We start from the raw sequence: 16,116 nt of genomic DNA, 5'->3' as shown, positions 1-16,116 counted from the left end.
AGTTGGGGGTGAAAATTCAGGATAGAATAAAAAGAAATCAGACTTGGTGCAGAAAAAAATCAGGCTGAGGTGAAAAGATATTTGGCTACACTCACCAGGAGACATTGCTCCTCCGACGAAGGAAATTACATAAGGGCAAGGTACTCTCTTGCTTCAGCACCATCTAATAATAGATAAATAGTTTTCCAGTGAGGCTTCTGTTGCCCAAAGAGGCTTAGTAGAATGGAGCAAAGAAGAAGCTTGAAAAAAAAAAATCAGGACTTAAATGTCCCAAGAGGTAAGTGGGCTAGGATGGGTGTTGAAGAATAGTCATCCAGAATTCAATAGATAGTATATACTAAATAGAGTGCTCCCGAGCTGTTTGGAGAATTGGGTGTCTCAACCAGCAAATTGGTGTTAGGGGATCATGATGGACTCCAAAGGGAAAACAAATCAGTGACAATTATGAAGGGTAATTATTTACCTTATGGAATAATGCTTTGCTTTGTTGAAGGCCTAAGTGAACTAAGAATAGAAGGCTGTTTTCTTCACTCCAGAACTACAGCAATTTCTTACTTAATGGTGAAACACTAGAAACATTCTCAATAAGGTCAGGAATGTGATAGTGATGCCGTACAATATTGTTCTGAAAATGGTAGCCAGTGCAATAAGGCAAGAAAAGCAAATAGGGAGTATGCATTTCTGAAAAAGGAGATTAACTTGAAAACTGTTAACCCTAATAAGAAAACCCTGTGGCCATCTAATGAATATTCCTAGAAACAGTGACTATTAAATGAATTAGAACAAATAGTAATAAAAAAGATCTCATTGAGCACTTGTGTGTAGGGCATCATGTTAGGGTCTGTGGGAGAGTCACAGGTGAATAAGATTTCCTGCTCTCAGGAAGCTCATGGTTTAGCTGGGGAAACAAAGCTGCATTCCTGGGCAAAGAACAAATAATACCCCAGGATCTGTGGTTATTTAGTCCCACGCATGTGGTGTGTGTGCCTGGTCAGTGTTAAATAATGTGGTTGGGGATTAGGGGGTCAAGGCTGCCCAAGAGGCTCCCTGGACCATTAGCTCTCTGCAGGCAGGAGCTCTGTGGTCTTATTCCCAGGTTTATGTATATACGTTCATGGTATCTCATAGGCCCTCAGAAAGGACTTGCTGAAGGGAGGAGGGAAGGAATAGAAAGATGAGGAGTGGAAGAGGGAAAGGCGTGAGAGAAGGAACGAGGGAAAGAATGTAGGACAGAACAAGTGTGGGAGATGGTGAAGGGCATTTCAAACGTGCCAGTGCAGAGAAGGTGGGCATTATCTGGAGACAGCGATGGAGAGTACAGGAATTTGGACAGAAGGGTGAGGGTGTTGGGCCGGAAGGGCCTTGTGGGGCTGGTGGAAGGTGACTTTGTTCTCTGGTGTGGGAAACCTTGAAGGTGATGGATGTATGGGGAGGGTGGAGGGGGCTTCTCCTAGGCAGGGGGCTTGTTTGGAGACTACTGATTTAGTAATACTAGAGCACCTGTGGTCCTCCAATTTGTAGGTGGGAACAGAGAGCTGGGGCACGGTGCTGAGCTAGCCTGTGGAATCCTGCCCTGAGCCCAGTGGCTGGGCTGTATGGTGAGGCTGTGGTACCCCTTGTCTCCTGGGAACCGACTGGATGGGCAGACTCGAGCTTTCTCCTAGTGGGCCTCTGAGTGGCTAGTGCATCCCTTCCCTTCTTTCGCAGGCTCCACCATCCTTGCAGAGCGGGGCATCCCATCACTCCCTTGCTCCCCCGCCTCCACACCAACGTCGCCCAGCACCGTGGGTAGTCGCCTCTCTGACCCCTTGCTCAGCACGTGCAGTTTGGGACCTCTGGGGAACTCTGCTGGCGGTAAGTAGGTTGGCCCCTCCAGGACCATGTTGTCTGTGCCTGACCTCCTATCCGGAGACCCTGGCTGAGGAAGGCATGCAGCCTCTATATCAGGGGAGGACCCCGGAAGAGCTAGAGTGGTCCCACCGAACCCTTGTTGGGTAGTGATTTCTGGGGTGTATCCCACCCTGACCCTAGCTGGGCACCTTTCTCCAAAGGACTTTTTAAGCACACAGGGAACACCAAAAGATAGCTCAAAAGGGGCCTGCCTTAAAAGATTTGGGGTCCCCTTCCTTCTTCGATCCTTCCCTCTCTTCCTTCACTGCTTCATGGATACCCTGGCCCCTGGTCTGGGAGCTGAGGGGCCACAAGTGCATCCTCTCCTCTGTCGTGCCCAGGAAGTTGGCTTATCAGGGTGAACAGGCAGATCTTGATAAACAGAGGGGGAGACAAGAGGCAGGGGGCCTCTCTTCCTGTTAACTTGGGGCTGGGCTGGATCAAATCTTCACCTGATTGGTGTCCCCTTGTCCCCAGGGACAGCCCCCAACTCGCCGGTGAGCCTGCCCGAGTCACCAGTGACCCCAGGCACGGGCCAGTGGAGCGATGAGTGCACCATTTGCTATGAGCACACGGTGGACACAGTCATCTACACGTGTGGCCACATGTGCCTCTGCTATGCCTGCGGCCTGCGCCTCAAGAAGGCTCTGCACGCCTGCTGCCCCATCTGCCGCCGCCCCATCAAGGACATCATCAAGACCTACCGAAGCTCCTAGCCCGCTGCGGCACCCCACCCCGCACGCCCACCTCGTCAGACTTTGGCTCAACTCCAGCCGAGGGGCAAGCCAACGGGGCCCCTTCTCTTCTTCCTCATTTTGGAAACTCTTCCCTTCTCCATTAAACATGGGACACTGAGGCCCCTGAAGGTTTGGGGAGAAAGGGGGTATCAGGCAGGGAGGTAGGGGGCAGAAGCCAGTTGTCCGCCAGAGGGGAGGGGAGGAGTTTATACTCTGCCTACCTTTCCTTTCTCTGCACCTAGCTCTTCCCTTCATGTTGAGGGACTAAATTGGGGTCTCTCAGCCTGTCCCAATCCTTCCCCATGTGGGGCAGACTTCTGTGAGGTCCCTCTAGCCCGTGTGGCACCTTTGTGACAATTAGAAAGTATGTCCTTTCCTCTGGGCAGATGTGGCTCTGAGCCAGGGCACGTGGCCTGGCTGGTGGAGTACGGACTGGACTTCCGCCTACATTTGCTCCCTCAGCCAGCTGCCCTTGAACAGTGCGCAGCCTGCTCAACAGCAGCTGTGGGCAGATAGCCCCTGAGCTGCTGCCTTTCTTTCTGACCTTTACCCACCTTCCTCCTCTCATCCCTGCCCCGCGGGTCTGGCATCTGGGGGAGAGAAGGCCCGTGGATACCTCTCACCCTGGGCAGTCTGCAGTCTCCATGCCGTGTCCCTCTCCCACTCCTCCGCGATGGATGGACAGATAGGCTGCAGAAGCCTCCAGGTTCGGAGTCCCTGGCCTGTGTCCTAGCCGAGGTGAGGGCCCCTTCCTGGCCATAGCCTTTCTGCCCCAATCATCTCGCCCCTTGGTGTGGGCTGGAGAGCAGGGTCTGTCTTCTGTCAGGGACTCTAAGGACAGGTTTGTATCTACTCTCTGTGACTTGTCCTATATCTCAGTGCTGTCCTGGGCTTGGCTGATGCTCAGAGATGCTGAAGCATCCCCAGGAGAGGCCAGGACCCCGGCTTGGGGGCAGGGAGGTTTCCTGGGGTAAAACCAGCCTTTTATTTATTTATTTATTTATTTATTTGGTTTGTATTTTTTGGAGGGCAGGGGGGTGAGTTCCCATCCCCTAGGTCCCTAGAAATGCTGACCTTGTGTGCCGGATGCCTGGGGAGAGGGGACAGCAGAGGTATTCATCCTTCAAAATCTTTGTCAGATTTCAGCCCAAAAGTCCACAGCCAGCTCTGCTTCCCATGAATTAGAACTCCATAAAAAGGGGCAGACTAGGAGGCCTCCTGGCAAATTGTGTGCATTTTACAGAGAGGCAAACTGAGCCTCCTTTATATCCTGGGGCCACAAAGTGCCCTTCCTTCCTGAGCTGGAGAAGGGTTATAGTTGGCTCAAATATGTCAGGAGGCCCAGGAGCTCCCCACTCCACAAGGACATAAAAAGTTTTGGGAAGGCTGAAGGAGGGGAGCCTGGCTTGGGCCAGGGAGCAGGGTTGGGGAACCAAGAGTTAGTAGGGGCAGGGAGCCTGTGCTTAGGAAAGACACTCCACCGCCAGGAAGGAGGAGAGTGGTGGGGGTGGGTCCCGGCACCTCTGGGTTCTTATTCCTGGTTCTGGGGTGAGGGAGTACCCCCAGCCTGCTCTTAGGCTACAGTCATCGCTGCCCTGCTTGCCTTGTCCTCATGAGCCGTGGGCTGCGGCCAGCTCTCAGAGTCTCGGCCTAGTCTCCCCCCGGCTCCCAGCCCTCTGCCTCAGATGGCGTTTTACGTGCATCAGAGACTGCTGCTCCCTGTGGCTGGCAGAGCATGGGCCTCGGGACCTGGCAACTGCCCAGTTGTGTGGTCCTGGCCAGGGCATAGTTTCTCTGTGCCTCAGCTGCCACCTCTGTAAAATGGTTATTTGGGGATGGGGGCAGACTGTGTGTGACTGTCAGTTCTTTGGTGGGGGGCTGCCATGGGGTGGGGTGGTGGGACAGCACTGGGGCTTAGCACACCAGGCTGGGCCTCTGTCTGCCCCTGCCTTGCAGTGGGCCTTTGAGAAGTCGTGCTTCCACTATGCGTCTCCCCCCTGACCCCGGAGACCCCTTCTGTTGGGGTGCGATGGGATGGGGAGGTGGGGGCCCCATACAGTCAAAAGTTCCATCTCAGAGGCCAGGAGAAGTCTTACGGGCAGGGCCTGCCTGGCCTGAGGGTGGGGGAGAGGAAGCCATCTGTCCCATTTTCTGTTAGTACGGGGTAGTTGCTGCCTCCTTTGTGAACTTGGGTCGCTGTGATTGTGAATAAAGGTGATTTCGTACCAGCCTGAGGGCTGTGCTGTGCAGTGTGGAGGGCGGGCCAATGTGGGTGTGGGTGTGTGCATGCATGTGTGTCGGCAGGGGTGGGGGTGTGGGGAGTTGGTGCTGGAGGGTCAGGTGTCCTGAGTAGGGAGGGGAGGCTACAATCAGGAGACTCCCTGGAGTGGGGGCCCGAGCCTGACCTGGGGCTTGGACAACAGGGGCCAGAATGCCTGGTGAGTCTCGCAAGTTGAAAAGGAGAAACCACTGCCCTTTGGCAGCCTCAGGTCCCTGGGTCGGTGAGGGGAAATGTTTACTAGGGCAGGAGCGGTGGGAGTCCACGAGGCCTGCTAGGCTTCCTCTTTGGGCTGAGCTGGGCTCAAACCTGGCTCACGACCCTTGTGGGGTGGCAGCGCCACCTACGGGCTAATGGAAGGATGACAAGTCCTCAGGTCAGCAGGGACGTGCTGAGCGAGCTCACAGGACAGGAACAGGGCCTTTCCCCATCCCTCGCCCCAGGCCCCGACCCTTGCCCCTGGCTGCGATCTGAGCTGAGCTCTCATTGGTTGGTGCTGAGGCCTATACCAAATGAGTGGCACAGCTGGGCAGAAAAGGCCTCTGACCAGAGACCTTAAGAGAAATTTTCTAGATGTGCCGAGTATATCTGGCTGGCTGCAGAGGCTGGGGGTGGCTGAGAGGGTTTAGGCTCAATTCGGAATCATCCTTATTTGGTGGGGTGGGGCCTCAGAGACACAGGGATGCCTGCATTCCTGCCCTCTCTCCTGGGAGGACACTGGCTACCCAGCCTCTTCCTGGCCTTGAATGGCGACAGGCAGCTCCCTACAGGACAGCCCTGCTTACTAGAGTCCAGCAGAAGTAGGGAGGGTCAGGGGCTCCAAGCTGAGGGGCCAGCTAGGCCTGCTGGACGTGGGTCTTTGATCCAAAGATCTGCATCTCTTTCAAAGCCTTGTGCCTTGGCCATTGCACAGAAAGCTGCATCTAATGAGAAGGCGGGAAAGGGGGAGGGGCTCGAGCACAATTCTTACCAACAATGGTGGGAACTTCCCTGCCCCCCAATTCCAGTGTCCTCAGCGGGCTGGGATCCTGCAGTTCACGCTGCATTCAGCATAATGTGGCTTTTGCCATTCAGCTGGATGGGTTTTCTGGTGGCAGGGAGAATTAAAAGGTGATTCTGTTCTGTTAAAAAGGCCAAAAACTTTATTTAATTTTCAGGGAAATACAAGAAAATGCATGTAAACATAAAATACAAAACAACCCAAATCTTACAGTCTAGAAGCATGCCGAGATAGTATTTTCTGCAGACCAAAGAATCCCGTCAAATGATAAAGGACACCTGGAAAGTGGCAGGCCAAGGGTCTGGGTCCCTTCCCCAAGGACACTGCATTTTTGTGATGAGAACAATTTAAAAAAACAAACCACTATTAAAAATATTAGAAACATGGAGATAGTTTAGCACCACCATTGATCCTGGAAATTGTTTAGCATTCAAATTGACCACACTAAATTCAATGTCCTTTTTTTCAGTTTCTCTGCTGAGGTGGGGAAGAGGGAACGACCTCCTCCTGATACCCACAGAGCCTGCTAGGAGCTGGGAGGGGTTAAGTGGACACCATGAGGAATTCCCCAAAGTTCTGGAGCCCAGTGACATCCGACAGTTCACATGCAACCATGCAGTCCACAAACCTATGCTTTAGGGTCCTGCCACTCACATCTGCTTCGCTTGGAAGTCTCCTTCCTGCAGACCGCTCAGTAACTAGCATCCTGTACTGGATTTAAAGGAAACCTGTTGCAGAGAACAAGTTGCAGATTCAAGAATCGTGGTTCTGTTTGCCCCTCCTTCTCTGAAATCAACATTTACGAGCAGTGTGCCTTTGTCAGAGGTCACTAGAAAGGGCCTGGATGAGTGTGCATTGCACTCTGTCTTCTAAGTCACACCAGTGGGCAGGCTCAGAAAACTGAATAACCACAGGTCTCATCAGAGACTCTTGAGAATAACTGGGATCGACAGAACCACAAGTTGCTTTCCTCCCGGATAAGCTTGATGGTATCTAGACCCCAGGGTTCTAGTTTGGGGGTGGTGGGCCCTTACTGCATGACCCATTTGGTCACTAGTCCAACTGATTCAGGCAATTTGAGAGGCTAGCTCTAGATTGGACAAAGGGAGGTGGGCAAAACCAGCTGGGAACCTGGGAGATGGATGAATATTCTGGAGCCAGGACCTCCAAACTCAGAGATCAATTTGTTGCTGGTGACATCCCCTCTCCACTTAGTACATCAGTATTAAGAACTTGCTGGGGACCCAGCTTGTGGCACAGCAAATAGCTGTTTCCTCTGGCTAGCTTCTATGGCCTAATCTTGGTGCTTTTCCAACCTGCTCTGGCTGGACCCTTGCGTGTTGAACCTAAATTCCCTCTTTACCTGCTCTCTTCTTCCTGAAACACTCAGAATTGACTTCTTCCTTTTTAATAGACAAAACTCCAGACTCCAAACCCTCTCTTAGCCTTCTCACTTTACCCTTTCTGCCTAGAAGACATCCTCTTCTGGAAGCTGCCTTCCCAGGGAAGGGACGGTAAGCCCCAGACACTGCAAACACGCACATACTCATCTCACCGACATGCCTCTTGCTCGTCTCCAACGTGCTCAATCCATCTTTTTGCTTTAAAACAATTCTCTCTCTCTCGCCTCCTGAAGTCCAGCCCCACTAGCCAGGATGGAATGGGGGCAAAGGAGGGACCCTTCAGCACAGGGACCCACTCTAGAAGGCCAGTAAGTTCTAGGACTGGGATGGGAGAGGGGGGCTGATTGTCAAGCTGAAGTGCAAACTTAAGATTAAAAAGATAGGATTGGGGTAGGGGGATGGCATGGTAATCCCAGCCTTGTAGGCAGTTTGGGATCAAGACCTTGGAAGACAGAGCCCTCTACCCAGTCAATAAGCACAATGTGCCCAACTTGTGGTCTGGGAACAGGTGCACAGGACAGAGCAGGAGGGAAGCTAAAGATCAGTGGGGCTGTTTCTCCTGAAATGAGGTTCTAGGTCACTGACCCCATCCTTCTCTGATCATAGAGCATGAGAACCACACAGGCTGCCCCAAACAGGGATCATGATTTAGGCAAAAAGCTCAGTAAGGTCAAGGGGAAACCCTCCACACGATTCCCATGAAATTTGCGGCAGGGCCTGAAGTCTAGACGCAAGGTGCTGATGTATATGCACGCGCAGGTCTGCTGAGCTTGTGAGCAAGTTCTTGCCCTGAACAGCCTGACCACCCTCAGAAACGCAAGAACGGAGGGCCCGCAGCTCCTTTATTATATGGGGTTCCCATGGTGATGGCGTGCGTGGCCATGGTGGGCGTCCGCCTGCTACATAACACACCTGCAGGAGGTGACCCAAGTGAACCACCTTAGCGCTTGCACACCTAGAAGCCTCTCTTTTCAACGTCTTCATTTTGGAGCCCGGGACAATGGCCTAGGCTGCTTCTGCTAGATCTGTTAATGCCAGTGTGAAGTTTCCAACTAAATACTTAATAAAATAATTAAAAAACAAAACAAAAAAAGACACATTGCACTCTCCAGCCAGAATTACATGTGTGAATAACACACTTGCCGCCAGAAGCCGCCAGTCCCGTGGGGCCTGCCCGGTGCCAAGGACTCGTATAATGGAGACAGCTTGCCTGGTATTTTTTTCTCTAACCCCATGTTATTTAGTTCAAGTGGGAAATTATCAACACACACACACACACACACACACACACACACACACACACACCACCCACACACTTAACACACTGGCCCTCAGAAAAGTGAGGGAATCTTAATTCTTTAACTATGTGGATGGTTCTCTTTCCAGAGAACTCTGCGTCGAGATTCTCAAAGATTGGACATAGATGTATACACTCCAAATAGAGACACCCACAGGCGGGGGGCACAGTCTCGCTCTGGGCACATAGATCCATATTTGTACAGAAATTCACCAAACAGGGGTTGGAGCAGCAAGCGTACAGTACTGGAGGTGGAGGGGACAAGCCAGCAAGGGGGTCCCTGCAGCCCTGAGGGGCAGAGCTCCAAGGGCTTGGACCCAGAGACTTCCCATACTGCTGCTTTCTCTACCAGCACCAAGGTTAAGAGGAGGCTGGCTTGGTACCTGTTGTGGGCAGTTCTGTCTGCAGACCTGAGTAGGCCCCTCAGATGCTTCTCTAAGACCCTCGGGACTGTCAGGGTATTGAGCAGAGGCAGGGCTCACTCCTCAGGCAGAAGTCATTGAGATGAATGGGTGGCCCAGGCTTAGCACCAAGCCCAGCTGCAGGCTTGTGGAAATTGGTGTTTCACTGGGATATGTAGGGCTCAAAGCACCCACATCCCCAAAAAAGGATTTGGTTACATCTAGGGTTCCTGCCCATAAACTGAACTGAGGTTACATAGTTTTAGAAAGACTCGAACATACATCAAAAGGATCATGGCCCAAACATTGGAGACTGGGGTGAGACAGGGCTGCTGGGAGTGATTTTTAGGACAGGTCTTTCTGAGCAGCTGGCTAAAAAACAATGGAAATGAAAACAAGGACCAGTTCCTGGATATCCTTGCTCTGCCCCGAGGGCTGGGGCCCCAGGAGGTCAAGAGCCCGTGCCACTTCCCTGAATCCCTTTCTTCTGGGTGGAAGACCCCCCAACAGAAAAAGGGGCTGTCCTCTGGCGGGGACCCCTGCCATCTTGCCAGGGAAGGGGGAGCAGGGAGGTGGGGAAGAAAAGATCAATCCCCAGGAGGCCACCTGTCTGGTCCATAGCTCTGACTCCTTACAGTAACCCTACTCCTTCTACCGACAGACTGGGCCACTGGGTCTCCCGCCACTGTCCCAACAAGCCCTGGCATCCCTCTTGATAATATTGCACTTTTCCTGTCTCTCAGATTGTTTTCATTTTCAATTGAGAATGCAAAGTATTTGGAGGGGGTAGGGGAAGTGAGTAACCTTAAAGAAATAATATATTAGTTAAATACAAAAACAGGAAAAGTAGGGGTTAACTTATCTTTTTTTCTCCCTTAAAAACAAAACTACCAAACCAAGGTCTAAATTTAAATAGTTCTACGCCTATTCTGCAAATACTAGTGATATGAAAATAATGCTTGACTGAAATTCCCTTGTCTTTTTTCCCTAGATGATAAGAGTAGTAACATGCCTTGCTGAGGAAAGCGATGGATAAATGCCACTAAAATATGCTGCTCTAGCATCTGAAAGTGATTAAAACAATTCTATATAATGCCTTCGTCAAGATGTAGAATCAAGGAGGAAGAGAGAGAAGCCGTGGGGGCCAGGCTGGGGGTGGATGGGGCTGAGGGCTAGCCAAACAGGGCCCCACCGCAGCTTGGAGCAGATGGCACACCTGCTGTTCAGGGTTACCCCTTGCTGCCCCCATGGCTCCTTGGCCTGGTGGGAACAACACGGCGGGGCCAGGGGGCCCAGCCAGGCCTGCTGTTACAAAGTGGGAGAAAGATGAAGACACTTTTTTCCCCTTGTAATAAAAGAAAGTCTTTCAACTGAAAGAAAAAGCACCAATGATGCATCTTCGGGCATTATATAAACCTCAATAATGACCTCAGAAGGGCTCATTATGATTAAAGTTGCAGTATACAGCCATACAATGTCATTTCACATTTTCAATCGCAACTAATGGAAAACTAAGTTTGGACACTGCTGAGATTTCATTTTTCTCTTTCCTTTTTCAGTCCGATGTGGTTTTCCTCCAGATGGGTCAGAGCCACAGACCCCTCCCCCCTCCACCTGCTGCCAGCAGTACCCTCCAACATCACAAAGCAGCTCAGTAGCTCTAGGAAAAGGCCCTCTTGCCCTGGGTAGAGCTAGGAGTCCAGGGGCACAAGGCCTGGCGTCCCCTGGCCATATCTGAGAGAGACTGGCATGCACCCTTTTTGCTTCAAGTATTAATATTCTCTTTTGGTTTGCAGGGTTTGTGCTGTGCTGTGAATTAGGGGGTGATGGTGAGGGGCGAGGTGCAAAGATGGGGCATGGCAATCCCTGTTCACTGCCCAAATCTACACACTGCCACCAGGTGGCAGCATTCCCCACTTTTCCTGGATGCCTGAGCAACTCCCAGCCATCCTCAGGGCTGGATGTCACAATGTAAACATGATGACCACACAATAAACTATAATGGGGGTGGGGAGGAGTGCAAGGATTGATGCAGCGGGGAGGTCTGCCATTCAACTATGCGATTTTGGGAAAGTCATTTCCCGTCCTTGGGCTACAGTAACAGGAAGGGGTGGCGTGGTGACCGTGGAGGTCACTTTTAATGACTATTACTTAGAGCACTGGGGATCAAGAGGAGAGGGTCCTTGTGGGGCTGGGGGAATGCAGGCCTTGTGGGTGGTGGAGAGCCCCGTGGGGCAGTGCAGACAGTGAGGAGGGGCAGGGAAAGGCAGGCGATGGGGAGCACTGTGGTTCAGTCCAACTGAGATGCTCTGTGCTTGGCAGATGCGTCCTGCACTGCTTCCTGGCCTGGCTGGCAAGTTATTGATTGAACTGGCTCAGTGCAGACATTTGAGGAGTGAGACCACTGGGGCCCTCCCCCTGGAAGATAGCTACGTGGACGGTCCTTTAACCCGACAGTCACTCTACTTTTAAATTTTATTTTAAATAATCATAAATTACTTTTTTTTCTTTTAATAAATATGTGCTGCTTAAAAATGAGGAAAGTATATACTGCATCTTTAAGTAATGCACTTTGCTCTCTGGGTTTCTTTCCATTCCACCTTATTAAAGTGCATTAATTAAAAAATAATGAACCACTTCTTTATCATTATTGTTCAAACAAGTCCAAATAATATTAATATGAAGACACTACACAACTACCATTAGTACTGCAATCTAGCAGATTAACTCAACATATCCTGCTCTATTGAATACTGTCCAGCAGAAGAAAATAACTAATTTCAATTTTAAACAAACTCACAAAACAAAAGGAAAGAAAATCTCACCACGGCCCTTCAACAAAGAATACGAGCAGTTTGCTATAGCTGCCAGGTATCAGTGTATGGCGAGGGAGGAGGGTTGGGGGAGGTCCCCAGGCAAGACCTCGGGGCTCAGGGGGGTGGGGGGGGTACAATATTGACAACACAAGACCTGGGGTCCCGTGCTGATCTTCAGGCAACATACACTGCCTGGTCGGGGAGCAGGGCTGGAGGGAGGGCCTTTCCTCCTCTGTAGAAAACACCAACCCTTAGTCCAGGATTCTGGCAGCTGCATCGGTAGCTGTGAAGCCTGATGTGTCTGAAATCAAAGGCACGTGTGGAAATCCACTCCCAGCAAAGGGTGAGTCCTTGGGAAGCCGCTTCGGCTTCTGGAGGGTCCCCTCTGAAATGTCAACGATTGAAAGACACAACCCAAAGTTGACAGGGACTTTATTCTCTCGCTTCTCTCTTCGCAGGGGCACTGCCCCTCAGAAAGACCAGGTCAGCTCCTGGCCTAGTGTTCTCCATCTTCTCAGGCACCTGTAGCATCGCTTGCAGGCTGAGGGGCAGCTGGTGGTATTTGCTGCAATTTGGCCCAGGGGGCCCAGCCGGGCTCCCCTCAGCCTGGGGTGGGGGGTGATGGCCACTTCTCCACAGTTCACATGTAAGGCTTTTGGTCCTACCCAGGAGGGAGAACGTACGCAGAAGGGCGATCAGTGAGTAGCGTGAAGCCGCCTTCTCTCCTGAACAAGACCCTCCTCCCTCCTGCGGTGGGGCATGAACCAGAAGAGCAGTGTCTCTATTTCGCTGTGTCTGGGAGCCGGGGCTTCTCCAGCCCCCAATCCCTCAGGCAAGTGCCATGCTCGGGCACTGTCCACACAGTGGAAACCAAACGAAATGACTGCCTTGTGGAAGGGAAGCACGTGAAACACAAACAACCTCCCTACAAGAGTACGACAGAAAAGCCTATCCACTACCCATCGCATCCCCCATGAGGCTGACCGCCCGTAGGCCCCCAAACAACCCCTAAAATAAGACCCAAACCCAAGGCCCAACATAGAAACCCAAATCAATAAACCTCTCCCAAAACATGCAAAGGAACTGCCCACCCGGAAATACGCAGAATAAAGTCTGTGCAGACTGTGAAAACATCCACGGCATCGCACCCCTTCTCTGTCAACTCAGGCTGGTGGTCCTCCATGGGCACCCCGGGGAGCACGGGTTCTCTTCTCAAAGCCACAATGGCTAAGAAAGGTAGTCCTGGTGGCACCTGGGGAACTGGTTTTTCAATGAACAGACACTTACAGTGAGTGGCCTGGCCCAGGGACAGCCTGAGCTCACAGGAGATGCCTCCAAGACCCAGAGCCAGTGGTATCTTCTGCCACACCCGCCGTGGCAGGGGTGGCAATCCCTGGGGAACCAGCACAATTCACAATTACAGATGAGGACGATACAAAGACCATATCCAGTGGCAAGATGCCAGCAACTGGAACTGGGCTAGGCTGGGGCAGGGCACAGGAGGCCCCTACGACCAAATCTTTTCCAGATTTGCAGCCAAGGCATAACTTGGGTTTCCCACATGGCCTGTCCCAAATGATGCCAAGTCCATCAGTGAAGTCATCAAGATGTACATGTGGAGCTCAGCTGTCTCATCTCTGGTCCCAGGTGTCCCCTGCCTGTTCCCTTCCCTGCTCAATGTGGGCCCTCACCAGATTCTGCCTTCAGCCGGGGAACAGCCTGAAGGGGGGCGTCCTTGAAGTCACACACTCTGCAGCGTTTAATGTTGTCCTTCCCCCACCCGCCTCCCCTTTTCCCTTTCCCTTTTGTCTTCATCTCACCACTCATCCACACTTGGGATGGAAGAACCCACGCCCCCCTCCCCAACTAGTTCTTTTTCTCCAGGTAGTTGGAGGGCACCCAGCCTTTGAAGGGCTTCACCCCGTCTAGGATCTGGCAGTACCACCAGCCATTGGGGTTCCTCTCTAGGACCTCCATGGACACACCCTCTTGGAAGCCTGCTGTTTCTTCGTCCCCTTCATAGTCTGCGATCGAGACATACACATCTTTGAGGTTGTTGTGAATGAACTGGGACTTCTCGATGGGCTTGGGGCGCACGGGGGACACAGGGATACCATTGCGCTGGGTGGGCAGCAGAGGTGTGTCCGAGCCCTGGCTGGTGGCCCGTTCGGCCAAGCGGCCCTTGGCCTCTGCGGCAGCTGAGCGGGCAGTGCTGAAGGAGGAGTTCCGGCGGACACCGCGAAGGCCGTCCGTGGCCGTGAGAGACTCATTCCTTCGAAGGGCACAGGACAAGTTGTTGTCCTTGGGTGGTGGGGACACAAACACCGACTGAGGCCTCACCGCCACCTGCCGCACACCATTCCTCATCTTCACTGCTCCAGCACCTGAGGTCTTGCCAAATCCGCCAGGGGGCTTGGAGGGTATGGGCGGTGTGGCCCTCTTGCTCTGGTTGACAGTGTTCAGTGCCTGGACCCGCTTCTCGATCTTCTCCAGGCTGTCTGACCTGCCCTCATTCTGCTTGCTCTTGGTGGTTACTGCATCCGGCTCTTTGCCAGAGGGGTCAGGTGACTCGTTCTCACCCAGCACCAAATAGTGGGAGGGGGCCCAGCCCTCTAGCTCCCCAAACCTCACGTACCACCAGCCACTTTCCAGCTTCTCAAGCACTTGCACCTCCACGCCTGCGGGGAAGCTGATCTCGGAGTCCTGGACCTTCTGGTAGGCACTACATGTTGTATAGGAGGTGGCCTGCCCTCCCCGTCCCTTTTTGGTGGCACACGGGGGCGTGGCAGCTGGGAGGGTGATGAGGTCAGCCGAGCCCCTCCTAGACCCCTCGTTGGGACCCTCGGAGGTTGTCTGGGGGGGCAGCTCTGAATCCTCACTCTTGGAACCCTTGAGACCTCCCCGGAGCTGACCTGTGGGTCTCAGCTGGCGTCGTAAAGTGCTGATGTCCATCTTCTCTTGACTCTGGGACTCTGCTCGGTTCAGGAACGGCTTGGGCCGGACCGATGGCTTGGCCCGGGCACAGGTCAGCCCCGCCTTCAGGTCAGTGTCCTTCTTTGCCCCAACCTTGGGAGTGCCACGGATGCCTGCGTCCGAGGCAGAACGGGGCTTCAGGTCGCCACTGTGCTTGGACAAGGAAGAGGAGGAGGAGGAGGAGGAGCAGGTGGTGTTGATGGTGATGGACGAGGAAAAGGAGGCCGACGAGTGGTTCTTCCCCAATTCCGCCTGGGCGTTCTTCTCTGCCTTGAGCTTTAGGAGTGATGACGATTTGGGGGAACCCGATTTGGGGGAATTTTTCCGGGCAAGGGACAGTGGGGAGCCCCCTGGGGAGTCACTATCCCGGGAGGAGCGTCTCGCTGACAGGGTGTCCTCTGCACATGGCCGGAAGCCCTCGTTCTCATAGATGGTCTCCTCTTCCGGGGCCACGTCCTCTGAGGACCCGCCTACCTTGAAGCAGGCCCGTTGCAGGGAGGAGGCGGGCGAGGGCCTATGGGGCTGGGTGGGCCGCCTGTCCCCTGAGCCGCTGTCCTCTATGGGCTCCTCGCTCAGCTCTGGCTCTGAATCGAAGCCAAAGGCAGGGATGTCATACTCAGGTTCCTCATACTTGAGCTTCAGCGGGGAGTCCTGGCTCTCATTAGCGCCTGCTGGACCCTCCTCAGCCTCCTTGGGCTTGCTGGGGGGCGCCGGTGGGGGTACCTTGGGCCGGGTCAGAGTGCTTGTACGGCGGCTCAGGTTGGGCTTCTTGCGCTTATCGATGTAGGACGCAGGGGCCCAGCCCTCCTTCTCACCGATCTGCACGTACCACCAGCCACCAGAGTTCTTGTCGATGACCTAGGGGTAAGGGGTGGACCGGCCAGTTAGTTGGGAGGATCACTAGGACCCTATGATGTGCCAGGCAAGCAGTTTCATACTTTGGCTCTAGGAGACATTATCTCCACTTTATAGATGAGCAAACTGAGCCACGGTGTAGCTAAGTGTCCCCGGACCCAATGTAGTAAGTGATGGGCTGGGATTCAAACCCAGGTCTCCATCACCTCCTGGTTGGGGGGATCGCATTCTCCAAGTCTTCTTCCTTAGTCCTCTAAGTCTCTCAACACCCTGATTGAGATGGCCTCCTCTACACACCCCTGCTTCTCTTCCCCCTAAGCTACTGCACTTAGAAGATACACTGTTCCCAGTCCCTACAAAACCCAACTCACCGAGGACTCATGTATAAAAAGCTACCATTCCTCCACTCCCGTCCTCACTTGGTGACTGTGGAAAGGATTCCTTAGGTCAGAAGAGAATGGGAAGA

General features: G+C 53.0%; 2 protein-coding genes across 10 annotated transcripts in view; one reads left to right on the top strand and one right to left on the bottom strand.

Moving 5' to 3' along the window:
• The window catches only part of NEURL1 (neuralized E3 ubiquitin protein ligase 1), a 69,446-nt gene extending 64,589 nt beyond the window's left edge, over positions 1-4,857 (top strand). For all 7 annotated transcript variants that reach the window (XM_033130668.1, XM_033130667.1, XM_033130670.1 and 4 more), the window contains 2 exons: positions 1,708-1,854; positions 2,368-4,857. In XM_033130668.1, the coding sequence (XP_032986559.1) occupies positions 1,708-1,854; positions 2,368-2,606 (386 nt within the window). In that variant the 3' untranslated portion in view covers positions 2,607-4,857. The remainder of the gene's footprint in view (positions 1-1,707; positions 1,855-2,367) is intronic.
• Positions 4,858-5,016: 159 nt separating this feature from the next.
• The window catches only part of SH3PXD2A (SH3 and PX domains 2A), a 225,781-nt gene continuing 214,681 nt past the window's right edge, over positions 5,017-16,116 (bottom strand). For all 3 annotated transcript variants that reach the window (XM_033130666.1, XM_033130663.1, XM_033130665.1), the window contains one exon: positions 5,017-15,653. In XM_033130666.1, coding sequence (XP_032986557.1) covers positions 13,689-15,653 — 1,965 coding nt within the window. In that variant the 3' untranslated portion in view covers positions 5,017-13,688. The remainder of the gene's footprint in view (positions 15,654-16,116) is intronic.

The sequence above is a fragment of the Rhinolophus ferrumequinum genome, chromosome 16 (genome assembly GCF_004115265.2).
Source record: "Rhinolophus ferrumequinum isolate MPI-CBG mRhiFer1 chromosome 16, mRhiFer1_v1.p, whole genome shotgun sequence".
Lineage (NCBI taxonomy): Eukaryota > Metazoa > Chordata > Mammalia > Chiroptera > Rhinolophidae > Rhinolophus > Rhinolophus ferrumequinum.
Note: the sequence above shows the minus strand (reverse complement) of the source record. Positions and strands in the feature narration are given on the sequence as shown.